This window comes from Zalophus californianus, chromosome 5 (assembly GCF_009762305.2).
Source record: "Zalophus californianus isolate mZalCal1 chromosome 5, mZalCal1.pri.v2, whole genome shotgun sequence".
In the NCBI taxonomy this organism is placed as follows: Eukaryota; Metazoa; Chordata; class Mammalia; order Carnivora; family Otariidae; genus Zalophus; species Zalophus californianus.
In genome coordinates, this window is record NC_045599.1 from 154254306 (window position 1) to 154270661 (window position 16356).

At 43.0% G+C, this 16356-nt stretch overlaps 1 protein-coding gene across 2 annotated transcripts in view; it reads right to left on the reverse strand.

Annotated features, from left to right (window-relative positions):
- Positions 1-2602: 2602 nt before the first annotated feature.
- The window catches only part of SDHA (succinate dehydrogenase complex flavoprotein subunit A), a 30064-nt gene continuing 16310 nt past the window's right edge, over positions 2603-16356 (reverse strand). For both annotated transcript variants that reach the window (XM_027604318.2, XM_027604317.2), the window contains exons 10-15: positions 15755-15926; positions 12545-12663; positions 7346-7457; positions 7035-7165; positions 4439-4552; positions 2603-3129 (exon numbers count right to left, since the gene is read on the reverse strand). In XM_027604318.2, the coding sequence (XP_027460119.1) occupies positions 3043-3129; positions 4439-4552; positions 7035-7165; positions 7346-7457; positions 12545-12663; positions 15755-15926 (735 nt within the window). In that variant the 3' untranslated portion in view covers positions 2603-3042. The remainder of the gene's footprint in view (positions 3130-4438; positions 4553-7034; positions 7166-7345; positions 7458-12544; positions 12664-15754; positions 15927-16356) is intronic.

Consider the following 16356-nt stretch of genomic DNA (forward strand, 5'->3'; position numbering starts at 1 on the left):
AAGAAAAGGGGTGGGGGGGTGTGTGTGTGTGTGTGTGTGTGTGTGTAGAAGAAAAGGGGTGCCTGGTGGCTGGTGTGTGTGTGTGGTGTGTGTGTGTGTAGAAGAAAAGGGGTGCCTGGTGGCTGGTGTGGTGTGTGTGTGTGTGTGTGTGTAGAAGAAAAGGGGTGCCTGGTGGCTGGTGTGTGTGTGTGTGTGTGTGTGTGTGTGTGTGTGTGTGTGTGTGTAGAAGAAAAGGGGTGCCTGGGTGGCTCAGTCAGTTAAGTGTGGTTAAGCATCTGCCTTGGGCTCAGGTCATGTGTGTGGTGTGTGGTGTGTGTGTGTGTGTGTGTGTAGAAGAAAAGGGGTGCCTGGGTGGCTCAGTCAGTTAAGTGTGGTTAAGCATCTGCCTTGGCTCAGGTCGTGTGTGTGTGTGTGTGGTGTGTGTTGTGTGTGTGTGTGTGTGCATCTGCCTTGGGCTCAGGTCGTGTGTGTGTGTGTGTGTGTGTGTGTTGTGTGTGTGTGTGTGTGTGTGTGTGTGTGTAGAAGAAAAGGGGTGCCTGGGTGGCTCAGTCAGTTAAGTGTGGTTAAGCATCTGCCTTGGGCTCAGGTCATGATCCCAGGGTCCTGGGATGGAGCTCTGCATCAGGCTCCCAGCTCAGCAGGGAGTCTGCTTCTCCAGCACCTTTTGCCTGCTGCTCCCCCCTGCTCGTTTTCTCTGTCAAATAAATGAATAAAATCTTAAAAATAAAGAACAAAGAAGGGTGCCTGGGTGGCTCAGGTCACCATTTCAGGGTCCCAGGGTCGAGCCCCTGCTTGGCGGGGAGTCTGCTTCTCCCTCTCCCGCTCCTGATCTCTTTTTCTCAAATGAATAAAATCCTTAAAAAATACTAAATAATAATAATAATAATAAAAGAAAAAAATTTACACTTACATTTCTATTCCAAATTTAGTATTGCAGGGTTACTACTTCTTTCTCAGAAAACAATCTGTTTTAGCATTAACAGTTACTAGCTTTAACTAATTTAACGCTACACAATTTCAAAGTATGAACACAAATATTCCTACTAACGGTAAGATTGCTGATGAAGCATAAGGTTTCTTAGTTGGTTCCATTTATCCTTCAAGTTCACTGAAACTGTAAACTCAAAAGTTCTATGTCCTAATGCCACTTGAAATGACACTTTCCTCTTGGTGACAGTCACAGCTGGATTTGCAGTGGGGTTGCAGACACTCAATACTGTGTGGCTTGGAACTCCCCCAGCACTCACCAGACCTGTAGCTTCTTGCCCCAAGCACCTGCAACTCTTGCCTGGGGTCTTTCTCTGGTAGTAGAAGTGTGACAGGGAGCAGGGCCAGGAGCCGACACCTGGATGCAGCCCTCAAGCCACGAAACACACCCATCCCCTTGCTTGTGCAGCAATGTCAATGAACCACAAATCATGATGCTAAGAGAAACCGAATAAGAAGAGTACATACATGCTGTATGGTTCCATTCATATGTAGTTTTGGAGCACGCAAGCTCATCTCTAATGACGGGAAGTAGATCAGTGGTTCCCTGTGCACTGTTGGGGATAAAGGGGGGGGAGATTACAAAAGGGCAAGAAGAAACCTGGGCTGGCGAATATGTTTATTAACTTCTGCCAATCATACCTCAAAACAACTGTTAAAAATGCTAACCCCCACCAAGGAAAGAAAGAAAAAAGAAAAACGCTATACTAAGATAAAATTTCTCATTATATGATTGGCAAACATCCAAACACTTGCCATCATACTTTCTTTGCAAAGCTGTGGGAAATTGGGACTCTCCTCCATCACAGAGAATTTGGGGAAGAGAATTTGGGAACATCTAAAAGAACGACATGTGCATTTACCCTTGGACCCAGCAATTCTTACTTGTTTGTCTATTTGACAGAGAGACACAGTGAGAGAGGGAACACAAGCAGGGGGAGTGGGAGAGGGAGAAGCAGGCTTCCTGTGGAGCAGGGAGCCCAATGCGAGGTTCGATCCCAGGACCCCGGGACCATGACCTGAGCCGAAGGGAGATGCTTAACGACTGAGCCACCCAGGCGCCCTGGACTCAGCAATTCCACTTCTAGGACCTCACCTCAAAGAAAAGGACTTCACACACAAAGTTACTCATTGTGGCATCTGTAATACTAGAAAGAACATAAATGTCCACCAATGGAGGGTAAGGTACATTCATGCAACCAAAAGAAGGAAGACTCACTGATGATAAGGAATGACCTCCAGATATGTAGACAAGGTGTACACAATAATGCAAATACAGATTTGCTTTCTTTTTCTCTTAAAACACTCACTAGGAAGATAACTAAAGTGGTTGCTATGGAGGGGAGCGGGGAGAGGATAGTTCCAAATACAAAAGACTCTGAAGATATGTAAATGTTTTTACATATTTACCAGACAATCCCTAAAACTGAGAAACAGCAAAATCAATGACCCTAACTGTCGTGGACTGGATTCTATGGAAGCCAGCCCTGAGACAAGCACTAAGTAGGAAAGGGACCCCGAGTAGCACCTGAAAGCAAGCAGGGAAGGAAGAAACCCATTTACACCTCAGCTGTTTCCTTTAATATCTGGCTATTTAAATACTTCAGGACACATGTTCACATATTAAACCATTTACTTAGTAAGAACAAGAAGGAAATGTTTGTTTTCTTCATGTGCTGTCAACACCAAAGTTCATTTTTACTTAATATATATGATAAAATTTCTGGATTTCGATGTTTTAGGTCAACGAACATGCCTCAAATCAAACAGTATAAGCTCTTCAATGGACTTGGAAATAGAAGCTTGTAATTTATGTTTTATTTAAGAATCATGCCCAGTTTTACTATTTCATAAGAATGAAGCAAAGGATAAAGGTAAGCTTCATTCACACTTCCTGGCTGTTCATTACTGGCAAGCTTCTGGCCACCGGGCAGATGATCTATTCAAATGGCACTCCTTATTCACTTGACTACAGGATTTTAAAAGATAATTATGATATGAACACATGCACGAGCTATTATACATAATTACAAAAGTTCGTCAACTCTGGTCTCATCAGTAGGAGCGAATGGCTGGAGGGACTGTGGCACAGTCAGCCTCATTTAAAGTTTTGTCGATCACTGGTCTGTATTGCAACGAAACCTTAAAAAGAAGAATCGACAGTAAGTTAAGCAAAATTTGTAGAAAAAACATACAAACAGCATTCTCCTGGGCTTTTTTGAAAAATTAGCTGTAAAAGTTATTTGCAGACTATTTCAGGAACTTAAAAACACAAGTACTCACTGGAGTATTTTTCAGTAACAAACTCAAAAATGATCTAAATGCGTAACAGGGGACCAGCCATGTAAATTATGGTAAATCCATGTAATGAAATACAGCAATTAAAATAACAATGTATTAAGTTCTTGATGCTTTACACAAATGCTGAAGAAGTGAAACCCTGCATACACTGTCATTCTTTATGTTTAAAGTATATATTTACAGTTTTTTCTACTTGTATTTATATACATACACACAAGGAAAAGTGTATGCACATACATGCAAAACCTGAAGGAAATATTTCAGAATGATAATGAAGGCTATCTCTGACTGGTGAGCTTACAAACATTAATTTTATTTTTGTACTTTCTAGACTTTCTAAAATGAGCATGTATTTCTTTTATAATTGTAAAAAGCCTTGAACATTACTAAAAATAGGACTGTACCGAGAGAAAAGTCTGATTTTTATACACTGTCAAAAAATAGACTTCATTCAAAATTATAAAAGTTACTGCCTACCTGAAAGAGACACACTAGCCTCTCTGTGTTAAGTGATGGTAAGAGAGCACAACATTATTTCTGTAGACTCACATAAATGATTAAGACTATCCCTTACACAAGCCTGAAAAGCTTAAGGGTAAACACTTTATGTCTTATTTCTGATTCTTAATGCTCAGCAGAAATGCCAAAAGGGTGAATTATGCTTTGGTGGATTAAGACTGTGAGCCTCTACTACAATCTAAGCGGGCTATTCCTAGGACTCTGCCCACCTCACCCCCTCCTCTGCTTGCTCTGTATCCAGGCCGATGCTTCGGGCTGCAGAGCATACCCTGGGGTTCCCTGAGGCTGCTTCCCGGTGGTCCAGCCAATGGGAAAAAGGAGTGTTTCCCTGTCCCCCCCTACGCCCCAACCTCACTCTCAACAGGCTTCAGAATCATCATTCCCTCCCCTGCCACCAAGGCTTGGATGCGCACTCCTTGCCGGGTGCTAAAGCTGTGGAAGGCCAGCCCTTCTAAACTACTCGCCCACGTTGGATTCTGTTTCCAGGAAGAAGCCTGAGTGTCCTTTTCAGTGGTGTCTCAAGTCAACTTAAATCCATGTTGCTTCCCTAGTCCATCATATGCTGACTCCAGAGCGTACGGGGTAGCATATTTATCAGTGCATACGTGAGCAGAACACACTCCCCACATACCTTCCCGGTCTTGACATCAACATAGGAAAGGGTGTGCTTCCTCCAGTGCTCCTCAAATGGCTTCTTCTGCTGCCCCTGGATGGGCCTGGAGTAATCATACTCATCAATCCGCTCCTGAAGCCAGAGAAAGTAAGTTTATTTCAGAAAATGCCATTAACTATTACACTTCAAATTTCTTTTTTCTCTAACAGGGCAATATAACTGGAAAACATAGCAAACTCATTAAAATGATACACGAAAGACTAGTCTGATATGAATCCCTCTAGATCCCACTCAATGAGGAGGTATCCACTGTCCCAAACAGACCTTGTTCACAGAGAGCTGGGACATTCCTAGTCCATTTTTCAACCCACGTCCCTTCCCTTCTACAATTCCTAATGAAAAACCATTCTGTGTATATCTGACCTAAAAAAAACACACAGTATGAAACACAGTGCAAGTAAGTCCCAAATGCAGGTGGAATGGAGAGATGAGACCCGTGATACATTTGCCAGCAGTCAGTCCTCCGGAGTGCCCATCCATCCTGGGGCTCACGGGCAGGCCGTTCCTTCATTCCAGGGCCTCCACAGCACAGCTCCCGACAAGGGCAGGACCCAGTGAGGCCACAGAGCTAGGCAGTAGGTCTGCAGCTGCACTGTGAGCCCAGAGGTCCGTTGCTACAACTACTGGGAGGGTGGCTGCAGAAATTAGGCTGATCTTTTACACACTTAAAGTTCATCACTTTCTTTTTGCTCATATTCTGGGAGACTTCAAGTTCTTCTTTCAGCTTTTTTCATTTAAATGTTTCAATTTTAGCAATTATATTAAATTTTGCTCAAAAAGTCTTAAAAAGAAGCTGAATACTATTAAGGGGTATCCTACACACGGTAATGGGTAAGACATACAAGAGCCACTTAAAGTAAAAACCAGGGGCACCTGGCTGGCTCAGCAGTGGAGCATGGGGTTGTGAGTTTCAGCCCCATGTTGGGGGCAGAGACTACTTAAAAATAAAATCTAAAAATAACAACAAACTGAGGGTTGACACAGGGAGGTGAGTGGCGGATGGGCCAGGTGGGTGATGGGTAATTAAGGATGACACTTGTGATGAGCACTGGGTGTTGTATGTAAAGTGATGAATCACTGAATTCTACTCCAGAAACCAATATTGCACTGTATGCCAACTACCTAAAATTTAAATTAAAAAAGATAAATAAAAAATAAAAACACAGGGCGCCTGGGTAGCTCAGTCGGTTAAGCGACTGCCTTCGGCTCAGGTCATGATCCTGGAGTCCCGGCATCGAGTCCCACATCGGGCTCCCTGCTCAGCAGGGAGTCTGCTTCTCCCTCTGACCCTCTTCCCTCTCGTGCTATCTCTCATTCTCTCTCTCTCAAATAAATAAAATCTTTAAAAAATAAAAACACAAAAGGGTAAAAAAAGATGCTTTCTATAAAAATAAATAAAAATAAAATACAAATGAAAAGATTCGAACTGTTTCTGCTGAGTGAGGCGAGCAGGGAGGTGGGCAGAGGCAGGCCTCTCACCTGGGATCAAGTGGGGCTGTAGCACTTTCCCTTATGTCTAAACACATACCGAAGGGTGAGCTCTCCTAGCGGGAGCAGCTTCCCCCTGCCTATCTGCTGTGACTGAATGAAAACTCGTTCACCTCAGCCACACAAACTGCCGACCAACCCACAGTCTGGAGAAGTTTCTAGTCCTCAGTGCAGGTGATGAATGTGCTTAATAATCTTAATCTAATCTAGCTCCAGCCGGTGAAAGGTAAATTAATAAAATTTCACAGTAAATCAGAATCTAATCCTCTTGCTGTAGCCACTTTCCCCATTCGCCATGTCCAGCTGACTGGGGAGGCTGCCACCAGCACCACCACATGTTGCTGAACCAAAGCCTGTCTGGAAAGTGGCTCAGGCCAGACTGATGCTCCTCCATCCTGAACTTGTGTTTGCCCTCAAGTGCCCATTTCCTCAATGTTTTCCTGTCATACGCTGAATGCTCTGTTATGAAAGAAATTGAACTATACTCTGCATGAAAATCAGGTTATTTAGGGACGCCTGGGTGGCTCAGTTGGTTAAGCGTCTGCCTTCGGCTCAGGTCATATCTCGGGGTTCTGGGATTGAGTCCCACGTCGGGCTCCCTGCTCAGCGAGGAGTCTGCTTCTCCCTCTGCCTCTGTTCTTCCCCTCACCACCCCCTGCCCCACTCATGTTCGCGTACATGCTCTCTCTCAAACAAATAAAATCTAAAAAAAAAAAAATCAGACCAAGATGAGGTCAGGTCTCAATAAGTTACTCATCATTTTAGCATTTTCTGGCAACAGTACTCAGACTGCACACTAATCTTTGACCTGGTAACAATCCGGTGTGTTCTGCTTGGAGGTGCTGCTACCGGCAGCGGCAGATGCCGATCTGAAGCAAGAAAAAGGTCATGCTGGTGCTAAACACAGTGATACCAAAGTATGAAAGTTATCAGGGGAAAAAATACTTTTTTCAATTTACTTTTGGGAAAATGGAGTGAAATGTACAGAAAGTGCAGGGTTAGGGACTGAGCAATGCCAGTGGACAGAAAACATGATGTGCACACATGATGTGTTGTCAAGACGCACCCTGTAATCTTCCCTGGCATGAGCACCACGAGATTCCTTCCGGGCCTCTGCTCCGTAAATGGTCTGAAGTGCACAGAGCATCAGGTTCTGCAGCTCCAGCGTCTCCACCAGGTCAGTGTTCCAGACCATTCCTGGGGACACACAAGGCACCAATGAGAGACAGGATCCAGTCAGATGGGTCCTCCAGGCTGTGACTGTGGGCTTGCCAGTTTCGACACAAACAGCAAGGATGGGGATAAGGCAGCACTAAGTGGCACAGACAGGGCTCTGAGGCACCCCAACTGTACACAGAGGCCCATGGAACTGCTTACCTCGGTCAAACGTCTTCAGATGTTTTAGGTCTCCATAGAGCTGGCTGATTTTCTCACAGCCTTCCTGTAACACACTTCCCACCCGGAACACTGCAGCATGATTTTGCATCGACTGTAACACAAAATATCATCTGTAAATCTTCAACTAGTATGAAGAAGCCATGCCTAAAACTGATAAACCCTTTAGATTTTTTCTTACACATTTCACTTTTACTTTTGAAGATTTTATTTTGAAGTTCTCTACACCCAATGTGGGGCTCAAACTCACAACCCTACTCCACCAACTGAGCCAGCCAGGTACCCCTGCATTTCATTTTTTATAAAATATTTATGTAAATCAAATTTAAAAACTATGAAATTCAGATTGAATCTATGACTCTGAATTCTACTTCGTTCTTTAAGTAAGCTCTATGCCCGAATGGGGCTTAAACACACAACCTTAAGATCAAAGTTGTGTGTTCTACTGACTGGGCCAGGCAGGTGCCATTACTCTGAATTTTAAAGTAAAGTTTGTTCATGGGCACTTTTAAGATCTACTCTCTTAGCAACTTTCAAATATGTAATGAAGTGTAATGAAGTGTAATTACCAGGCTGTACATTACAAGCCCCAGGACTTACTTATTTTTAATTGGAAGCTTGTACCTTTTGTCTCCTTTCACCCACTCCCCATCTCTGGCAACCGTCAATCTGTTCTCTGTATCTATGAGCTCAGTTTCTTGTTTTTTAAGATTCTACATATAAGTGGAATCATAAGATATTTGTCTTTGTCTTTGACTTATTTCACTGAGCATAATGCCCTCTAGACCCACCCATGTTGTCACAAATGGAAAATTTCATTCTTTTTTATGCCTCAATGATAATGTTTATACACATATAAAATATACACCATATAAAGTATATAGAACAGATACGCACATCTTCATTATCCATTCATCCAATAGACATCTAGGTTATTTTCATATCTTGGCTCTGGTAAATAATACTGAAATAGACATGCGATACATATATCTTTTGGAATTAGCGTTTTCATTTCCTTTGGATAAATACACAGAAGTGGAATTGCTGGATCATACAGTTCTATTTTTAATTTTTTTTTTAAGATTTTATTTATTTGACAGAGAGAGATAGCCAGAGCAGGAACACAAGCAGGGGGTGTGGGAGAGGGAGAAGCAGGCTTCCCACCGAGCAGGGAGCCCGATGCAGGGCTCAATCCCAGGACCCTGGGATCATGACCTGAGCCGAAGGCAGACGCTTAACGACTGAGCCACCCAGGCGCCCCTCTATTTTTAATTTTGGGGGGAACCTCCATACTGTCTTCCACGGTGGCTGCACCAATTTGCATTCCCACCAACAGGGCATGAGGGTTCCCCTTTCTCCACATTCTTGCCAACGTTTGTGTTTCTGGTCTTTTTGATACTAATCATTTCTGATGGGTGTGAAGGTATGTTTCTGATTAGCATTTCCCTGATGAGTGGTGATGTTGAGCATCTTTTCACATGTCTGCCACCTCTGTTTTCTTTGGAAAAATGTTCAGATCCTCTGTCCATTTCTTAGATTGTTTTTATGCTACGGAGTTGTAGGAGGAGTTCTTTATATATTTTGGGATATTAGTCCCTTATCAGATGTATGACTTGCAAATATTTCCTCCTACTCTACAGGCTGCCTTTTCATTTTGTTGGGTTTCCTTTGCTCTGCATAAGTTTTTTAAGTTTGCGTGGTCCCAGCAGTTTATTTTTACTTTTGTTGCCTTTGCTCTTGGTGTCAAATCCAAAAACTCACAGCCAAGACCATTATTAAGGTCCTTACCATCTGTGTTTTCTTTTAGTTTTATGGTTTCAGGTCTTATATTCAAGCCTTTAATCCGTTTTGAGTCAGTGTTGTGTGTGGTGTCAGCATGTGGCTGTTCATTTTTTCCAACATCATTAGAGAGACTGTTCTTTTCCCATTGTATATTCTTGGCTCTTTTGTTGTAAATTAATTAGCCATATATACATGGGTTTATTTATGAGCTTGATTCTATTCCGTTGATCCACAGGTCTGTTTTTAGGCCGATACCTTACTGTTTTGATTACTATTCCTTTGTAATATAGTTTGAAATCAGGGAAAGAGCTATGCCTCCAGCTTTCTCTCTCAGGATTGCTTTGGCTATTCAGGATTTCTTTGGCTATTCAGGGTCTTTTGTGGTTCCATACTAATTTTAGAATTGTTTCTTCTATTTCTGTAAAAAAATGCCATTGGAATTCTAACAATGATTGCACCGAGTCTGGGGACTGCTTTGGTGATATGGAAATTTTAATTCTTCCAATCCAGGAGTACAGAATATCTTTCCACCTATGTATGTCTTCAACTTTATTCATTAATGTTTTACAATCTTCAGTGTACAGATTTTTTCCCCTCGTTTAAATTTATTCCTAGGTATTTTATTCTTTTTGATGCAATTGTAAATGGGATTATTTTCTTTCAGAGCATTCAGTATTTCTGTAACAGAGACAACAGATTTGTATGTATCGATTTTGTATCTGTCAGCTTTACTGAATTCACTTAGTAGTTCTAAGTTTTTTTTGGTGGAGTCTGTGTCATATGTGATCTGATACATCTGTAAACAGTGACTTTTACTTCTTCCTTTCCATTTTGGATGCCTTTATTTCTCTTTCCTGCCTGACTGCTCTAGCCAGGACTTCCAGTGCTGTTGAACAAAGTGGTGAGGGTGAACATCCTTGTCTTGTTCCTGTGGTGAAAGCTTTCCACCACTGAGTATAACATTAGCTGTGGACTTGTCATGTATGGCCTTTATTACATTGAGGTAAGTTCCCTCTATACTTGCCTCATTGAGAGTTTCATCATAAATTGATGTTAAAGTGCAGTTTTGATTAAAGGTTTTAAAAAAATGTTTCTATGTTCCCATTAAGTATGTGTCTTAAATCCACATACATTAGTTCAAGTGGAACATTTTGCATTTAGGGAAGGCAATTTCTGGAACTCGGCCAGGATCTGTGATTCCAAGCAAACAACTTCTGAGGCGTGATATACTGAATGGTGGCAGAAAGGTATCAGGGCACCACCTCTGAATTCCCAAGGAAACACCACCTCCTATGGGCTGTTGTTTTTTTTTTTAAGATTTTATTTATTTGACAGAGACAGACACAGCGAGAGAGGGAACACAAGCAGGGGGAGCAGGAGAGGGAGAAGCAGGCTTCCCGCGGAGCAGGGAGCCCGATGTGGGGCTCGATCCCAGGACCCTGAGACCATGACCTGAGCCAAAGGCAGACGCTCAACGACTGAGCACCCAGGCGCCCCAGCTCCTATGGTCTTGCCTCACTTTTGAGATCTGGTGGTAAATGTTCTAGGAGCTAGCAGATGGACCCTTGGTGACACAAACTAAGAAGTGCTGAGACCATGAGATGGTCAGCAATGAGCATGGGGTGGATGGTCAGGAAGAAGAGGGAGAAGTAAGAGGCCTGGGAACCCTCCCTGCCTGTCTCCTGGTTAATCTTGTAAAAACCCCTCATATATCAAATTCCTGTATGGCTTTATTGTTTATGCTCTTAGGAAATGTGACATGAAATAAACCTGACATTTATTTTAGGATCTACCTTTATTTCCTACCACTTACTGACCTTTCACCGCTCTTGAAAAAGCCCTTTCTTTATCCCATGCTCAATCACAGCGTGTGCCTGGGCCTACGTCTGGGCTCCACTTTGTGCCACTGATCTCTACCGTAGACTAACACAGCTTGTTGATTTAGTTCTGTTTAACAGACATCTCATCTATTTCTTTAGAATGATAATTTCATTTTCATTTTATTTTTAAAGACTTTATTTATTTGAGAGAGGAAGAAACAGACTCCCCACGAACAGAGAGCCCGATGCGGGGCTCGATCCCAGGACCCTGAGGATCATGACCTGAGCCGAAGGCAGACACTTAACCACCCACGTGCCCCAGAATGATATGCACACCATCAAATGTCCTGGCCTTTCAGGACAAGCAAATGGAAAAAACTATCTTAGAACCTAGTAAATGTTAGTTAAAACATTCTTTTATTGCATTCTTTAGTGCTCATGCTTTCCTACTCTTTAGGGTTACGTTTATTCAAGGCATTTTATACTTTTTGGCTGTACTGTGAATGAAATAATTTTCAAGTGGATTCCTGCAGGCATACTGGAAAGCTACTGATGAATCTTTTATACAGATATCTTACTTCATTCTTGTTTTTACTAGTTTTTTACTTACTGTCTTGAGATTTTTAATTGTATCTGTAAGTAATGATACTTTTGTCTACTCCTTTTCAATACATACCTCATTTCTTTTCTATCTTACTGTATCAGCTGGACATTAGCAGAAAAATTAGTCCCCCAACTCACATGTGCATTCCAAGGCAGGATTTTGTTCAGACGACTGGGGCATCTAGAACACTGCCTGCACACAGCAGATAACAATTCAGGTGGTCCCTTACCGATAACGGTTTGACTCATTGCTCATTTGTGGACCAAGAATCCCTGTATTAGAAGAATCTGATGGATCCCTAGCTGTTTTACATACTATTTTTATGGATCTAACCCTGCGTTATCCAATGCAGTAGCCACATGTAGTGCTTTACATTAAATTGAAATTGAATAAAATTAAAATTCAGGTCTTTAGTCAGACTACAGACCTCAGGCTCCACAGTCACATGTGGAACATGACATGTTTTCACCCTCAGAGAACATTCCATCAGATGTGATGATCTAGAAGGAAAATACATCCTGACAACAACCAGTGTACAGATTACCATTTCTACCCACCACCCACATTCCCCTCTCATCCTGATTTTATTTAGAGGCTTCAATGGGCCCAGTTTAAAGACATTTCCCAAAGCTGTTGGAGGCTGGGTGTGATAGTGGGATTAATTTCTTGGCAATGAGATGTGCTGGGCTTTTAGGAAGCCTGCTACAAGAAAGCTCCCAGCTGGGAACTGAGCCTCTCAGACCTTTCACTGTCCCTCCCCCTTCAGGCTTTGACATACACATGAAGGCAGAGAGGGTCTGAGGAAGGAAGCCACATGCAAACACCCTGGGGCGTATAAGAGAATTGCAGTTTCTGCCCTGGGCTGCTATCTCCGGCCTTGTGTGTGGAAGGTGTCCTTTTGCTGTTCACCCCGAGCCTGACACAGGGGTATGGACACACCAGTCTGCTCACTCCAGAACGTGTGCACGTGCTTACCTTCTGCATGTTGAGTCGTAGTTCTGATGTTCTTATGCTTCCATCAGCAAATCTCAATTTGTCAAGATTCATGACAGACTCTTCCCCAGCATTTGGTTTAATTGGGGGAACTTTATCTCCTTAAAAAACACAGACAAAAAGCTAGAATTTAATGGAGTTTGGGAAACGTACACAAAGTGAGCTGATATTCCACCTGGACTACCCTATACCTAAGAAACCACATATGGACTAGGGACCAAAGAATAAACATAAAGACAAAATTTCTGGCAAGGAGTACGTATCCAGTAAGAAATCTCTGAACAAAACAGAAACCACTCCTAAGTTTAAAAATCAGATTTATGCAAAGAAACCTTGCATTATTACTCTATTGAAGGGAAAACTGGCACCTTCACAACAGTGAGCAGTTTCCAACAATTCTGCCAACATGCCCTACCACTACCAATGGTGGTCCTCATTCAGGGATGAGGGAGGGCCTGGCCAGGCATGTTTAGGAGTCTCCTGCTGATTCGGACCCTTGCATCTGCTTACCTAAACCTATTTTTTTTCTGACTTTTCTAAAAAGATAAATGTTTCGAGAAATTTTAAAGGATTTTTGTTTGTTTTTAATTGACACGTTTTAGAATATATTTTCCTCAATGGGTATAATATGGGCAGAGGGTATGAAATGAGGAAACAAAGGTTTGCAGGTAAAGTAGGATTGCTCACAGCCACTCTCTGCAAGGAGGGCGGGCACCGGTCTTTCATGAGACCCACCCCAGCTCTTCTAGGCCAGCTGCGGATTCCTCTGCTTTTGTTTGTAACGATTTTTAAAAAAGGGATCATTTGGGGCTCCTGGGTGGCTTGGTTGGTTACACATGTGACTCTTGGTCTCAGCTCAGGTCTTGATCTCAAGGTCATGAGTTCAGGCCCTGTGTTGGGCTCCACAATGTGGAGCCTACTTAAAAATGAATTAAAAGTTAAAAAGTGGTCATTTACCAAAATTCTTTTTCTTTTTTTTTAATAGAAGCCAGATTTTTTTTTAATTTTTTTATTTTTAAAGATTTTATTTATTTAAGAGAGAGAGAATGAGAGATAGCACGAGAGGGAAGAGGGTCAGAGGGAGAAGCAGACTCCCTGCTGAGCAGGGAGCCCGATGCGGGACTTGATCCCGGGACTCCAGGATCATGACCTGAGCCGAAGGCAGTCACTTAACCAACTGAGACACCCAGGCGCCCCAAAATTATTTTTCTTTAGGTGCACAGTTCTACAAATTTCAACACATATATGGATTCCTGTAACCATAATTAAGGTACAGAATAGGATACATAATTAGGATACAAAATGTTTAAAATATTCAACATTTGGGGCGCCTGGGTGGCTCAGTCGGTTAAGCGGCTGCCTTCGGCTCAGGTCATGATCCCGGGATCCTGGGGCTGAGCCCCGCGTCCGGCTCCCTGCTCTGCGGAGAGCCTGCTTCTCCCTCTCCCTCCGCCTGCCGCTCTGCCTACTTGTGCTATCTCTCTGTCAAATAAATAAATAAAATCTTAAAAAAAAAAAATCCAACATTTGGGAGGATGTAGCAGTGCTCTTCTTTCCCTTGTTTTTGTTTTTGAAAGTTAAAATATAATTAAGGTATAATATCATTTTTGGTGTCATTTTGCACATTTTGCCAGAGTTGCACAAGGCCCACCATGATTAGGATGGGGACCACCTCGTTCTCTAGTTTTGTCTCTTCCATTATGTTATACAAATAAAATCAGATGTATGTAGCCTCTTGAGCCCGGATCATACAACCTAATACATCTGATATCCATTCGTGTTGTTGCACGTACAAGTAGTTTGTTCCTTTTTTTATCGCTGACTTAAAATTTTTTTACCATGTGCATTGACCTTTCAGATACAAAAGTACAAGATATTTTTACAAAACTTCCTTTTTCTCATTTTCAAAGAAAGGGAACCTCCAATTTCCTGCTTTGCTCTGAGATTTGATTTCAGGCTTCACCAGTACAATGGAATGAGCACTAGGCCTGGTGTCAGACAAGGTGGTTTTGACCCTTTTTGTAGCCAAGATGGGGACAGGGCCCCAGCCTATCAGCCTGGACTTGTAGTCAGAGCAGGGAGAAGGTGTCTGAAAATGAACTGTCCTTTTCGTTACATGTATCTGCAAACTGCAGATGTAACGGGGAGTGTGGCATGTTATACTGGGGGCTGGGTTTAACTAGGAGGATAGTAAGACTTCCGCCAACTTAAAATCCATACAAAATACATTCAATAAAAACAGCAGAACTGAGACTAAACGGTTACCACTAGTGAAGCATAAGGGGAAGGACAGGGGCCCAGGGATTCCCACCACCTTCCCCTCGGGAACAGTGTCTCATCTCCCCTGTTGTTCTGAGCAAATGGCCACGGTAACCTACACGGAGACCCTGTGGGAGCTCAGAGCAACAGTAAGTGTCCTGTCCATAGTGGGAGTCGCGCTTCCAGCACATAGCATTTTTTCCTCAGCAAATTACTTTAAGTTACTAGAACAACACAATCACTGACTGAAAACCACTGTGTCACTGTAGGGAGAGCTGTGACCCAATCCTTTGTTTTGTGTGCATTGTTTTGCGTGCATTGTTTTGCTTTAACAGATTATTTATATGTATCTTTTAGAACAACCTAAATTACTTTTCCATAACTACTGAGAACTTATACATGCTCATACCTACTGTTTAAAATATTTCATTGCAAGTAATTTATAACGAGCAAGCACTATGGGATAAACTTCCTCTCAAAACAACTCCTTGGGGTGGGGGGATGGGTTAGCCTGGTGACGGGTATTAAGAAGGGCACGTACTGCATGGAGCACTGGGTGTTACAGGCAAACAAGGAGTCATGGAACACTACCTCAAAAACTAACGATGTATTATATGGTGACTAACATAATAAAATAAAGAACAAAAAACAAAAAACAACTCCTTCATGGTGACTTTCCTAAGGAGAACATAATGACTACAAAACAAAATCTGACCAAAACCAGGTTACTCTCTAAACTGTTAAGATCCTCACCCAGCCTGTGTCTAGTCTCAGTCTGTCACCATATAAATCTCTGAATCACGCTGTTTCCTCACTTATAGGGGGGGAAAACAGACTACCCCTCCATGATCACTAAGCAAATTTCCAATTACAAATCAAGACATGGTAATCTCTCACCTCCCGACAGCCTGGCTACTTGAAGAAAACACATACCAGGTCTGCAGGACTCTGCAATACTCAGAGCACATGCCCGGCCAAAGACAACCAGGTCCAAGAGCGAGTTTGCCCCGAGACGGTTGGCACCGTGCACCGAGGCGCAGGCGGCCTCCCCACAGGCATACAGGCCGGATACGATCTGATCCTGGCCGTTTACATGCCTCAGGACCTGTGGAAGAAGACGGAAGACTTCAGGAGCACAATCTGCACAGCCCTGCTTCCCAGTAGTGGGGCGTCTGCATGCAGGTTCAGAGGAAGGAGGGCAGGTAAGGACTGGATCTGTTCTCGTCTACAGGGAACCCTCTGAGTGTGCGCCTGGATACTCGGCCACCCCAGGCAGAGACAGGTCCAAGGACCCCCACGGCAGCACCTGTGATTTCAATCCCACATCTACGGCTCATTAGAAACCTCACTCACCACCTCTGACTGAACCCCTCACTTCCATACTCTGACTCTGGATTCAGATGAAGGGAAGGGAATATGGCATATCATTTGTCTATAAAGTGAGAAGGCGATCCCCTGCCACCTTGCCTGAGGAGAGGCCAGAAAAAATCACGAACCAAAAAGCTCTGGGTAGACTGCAAACCACTTGAAAGTAT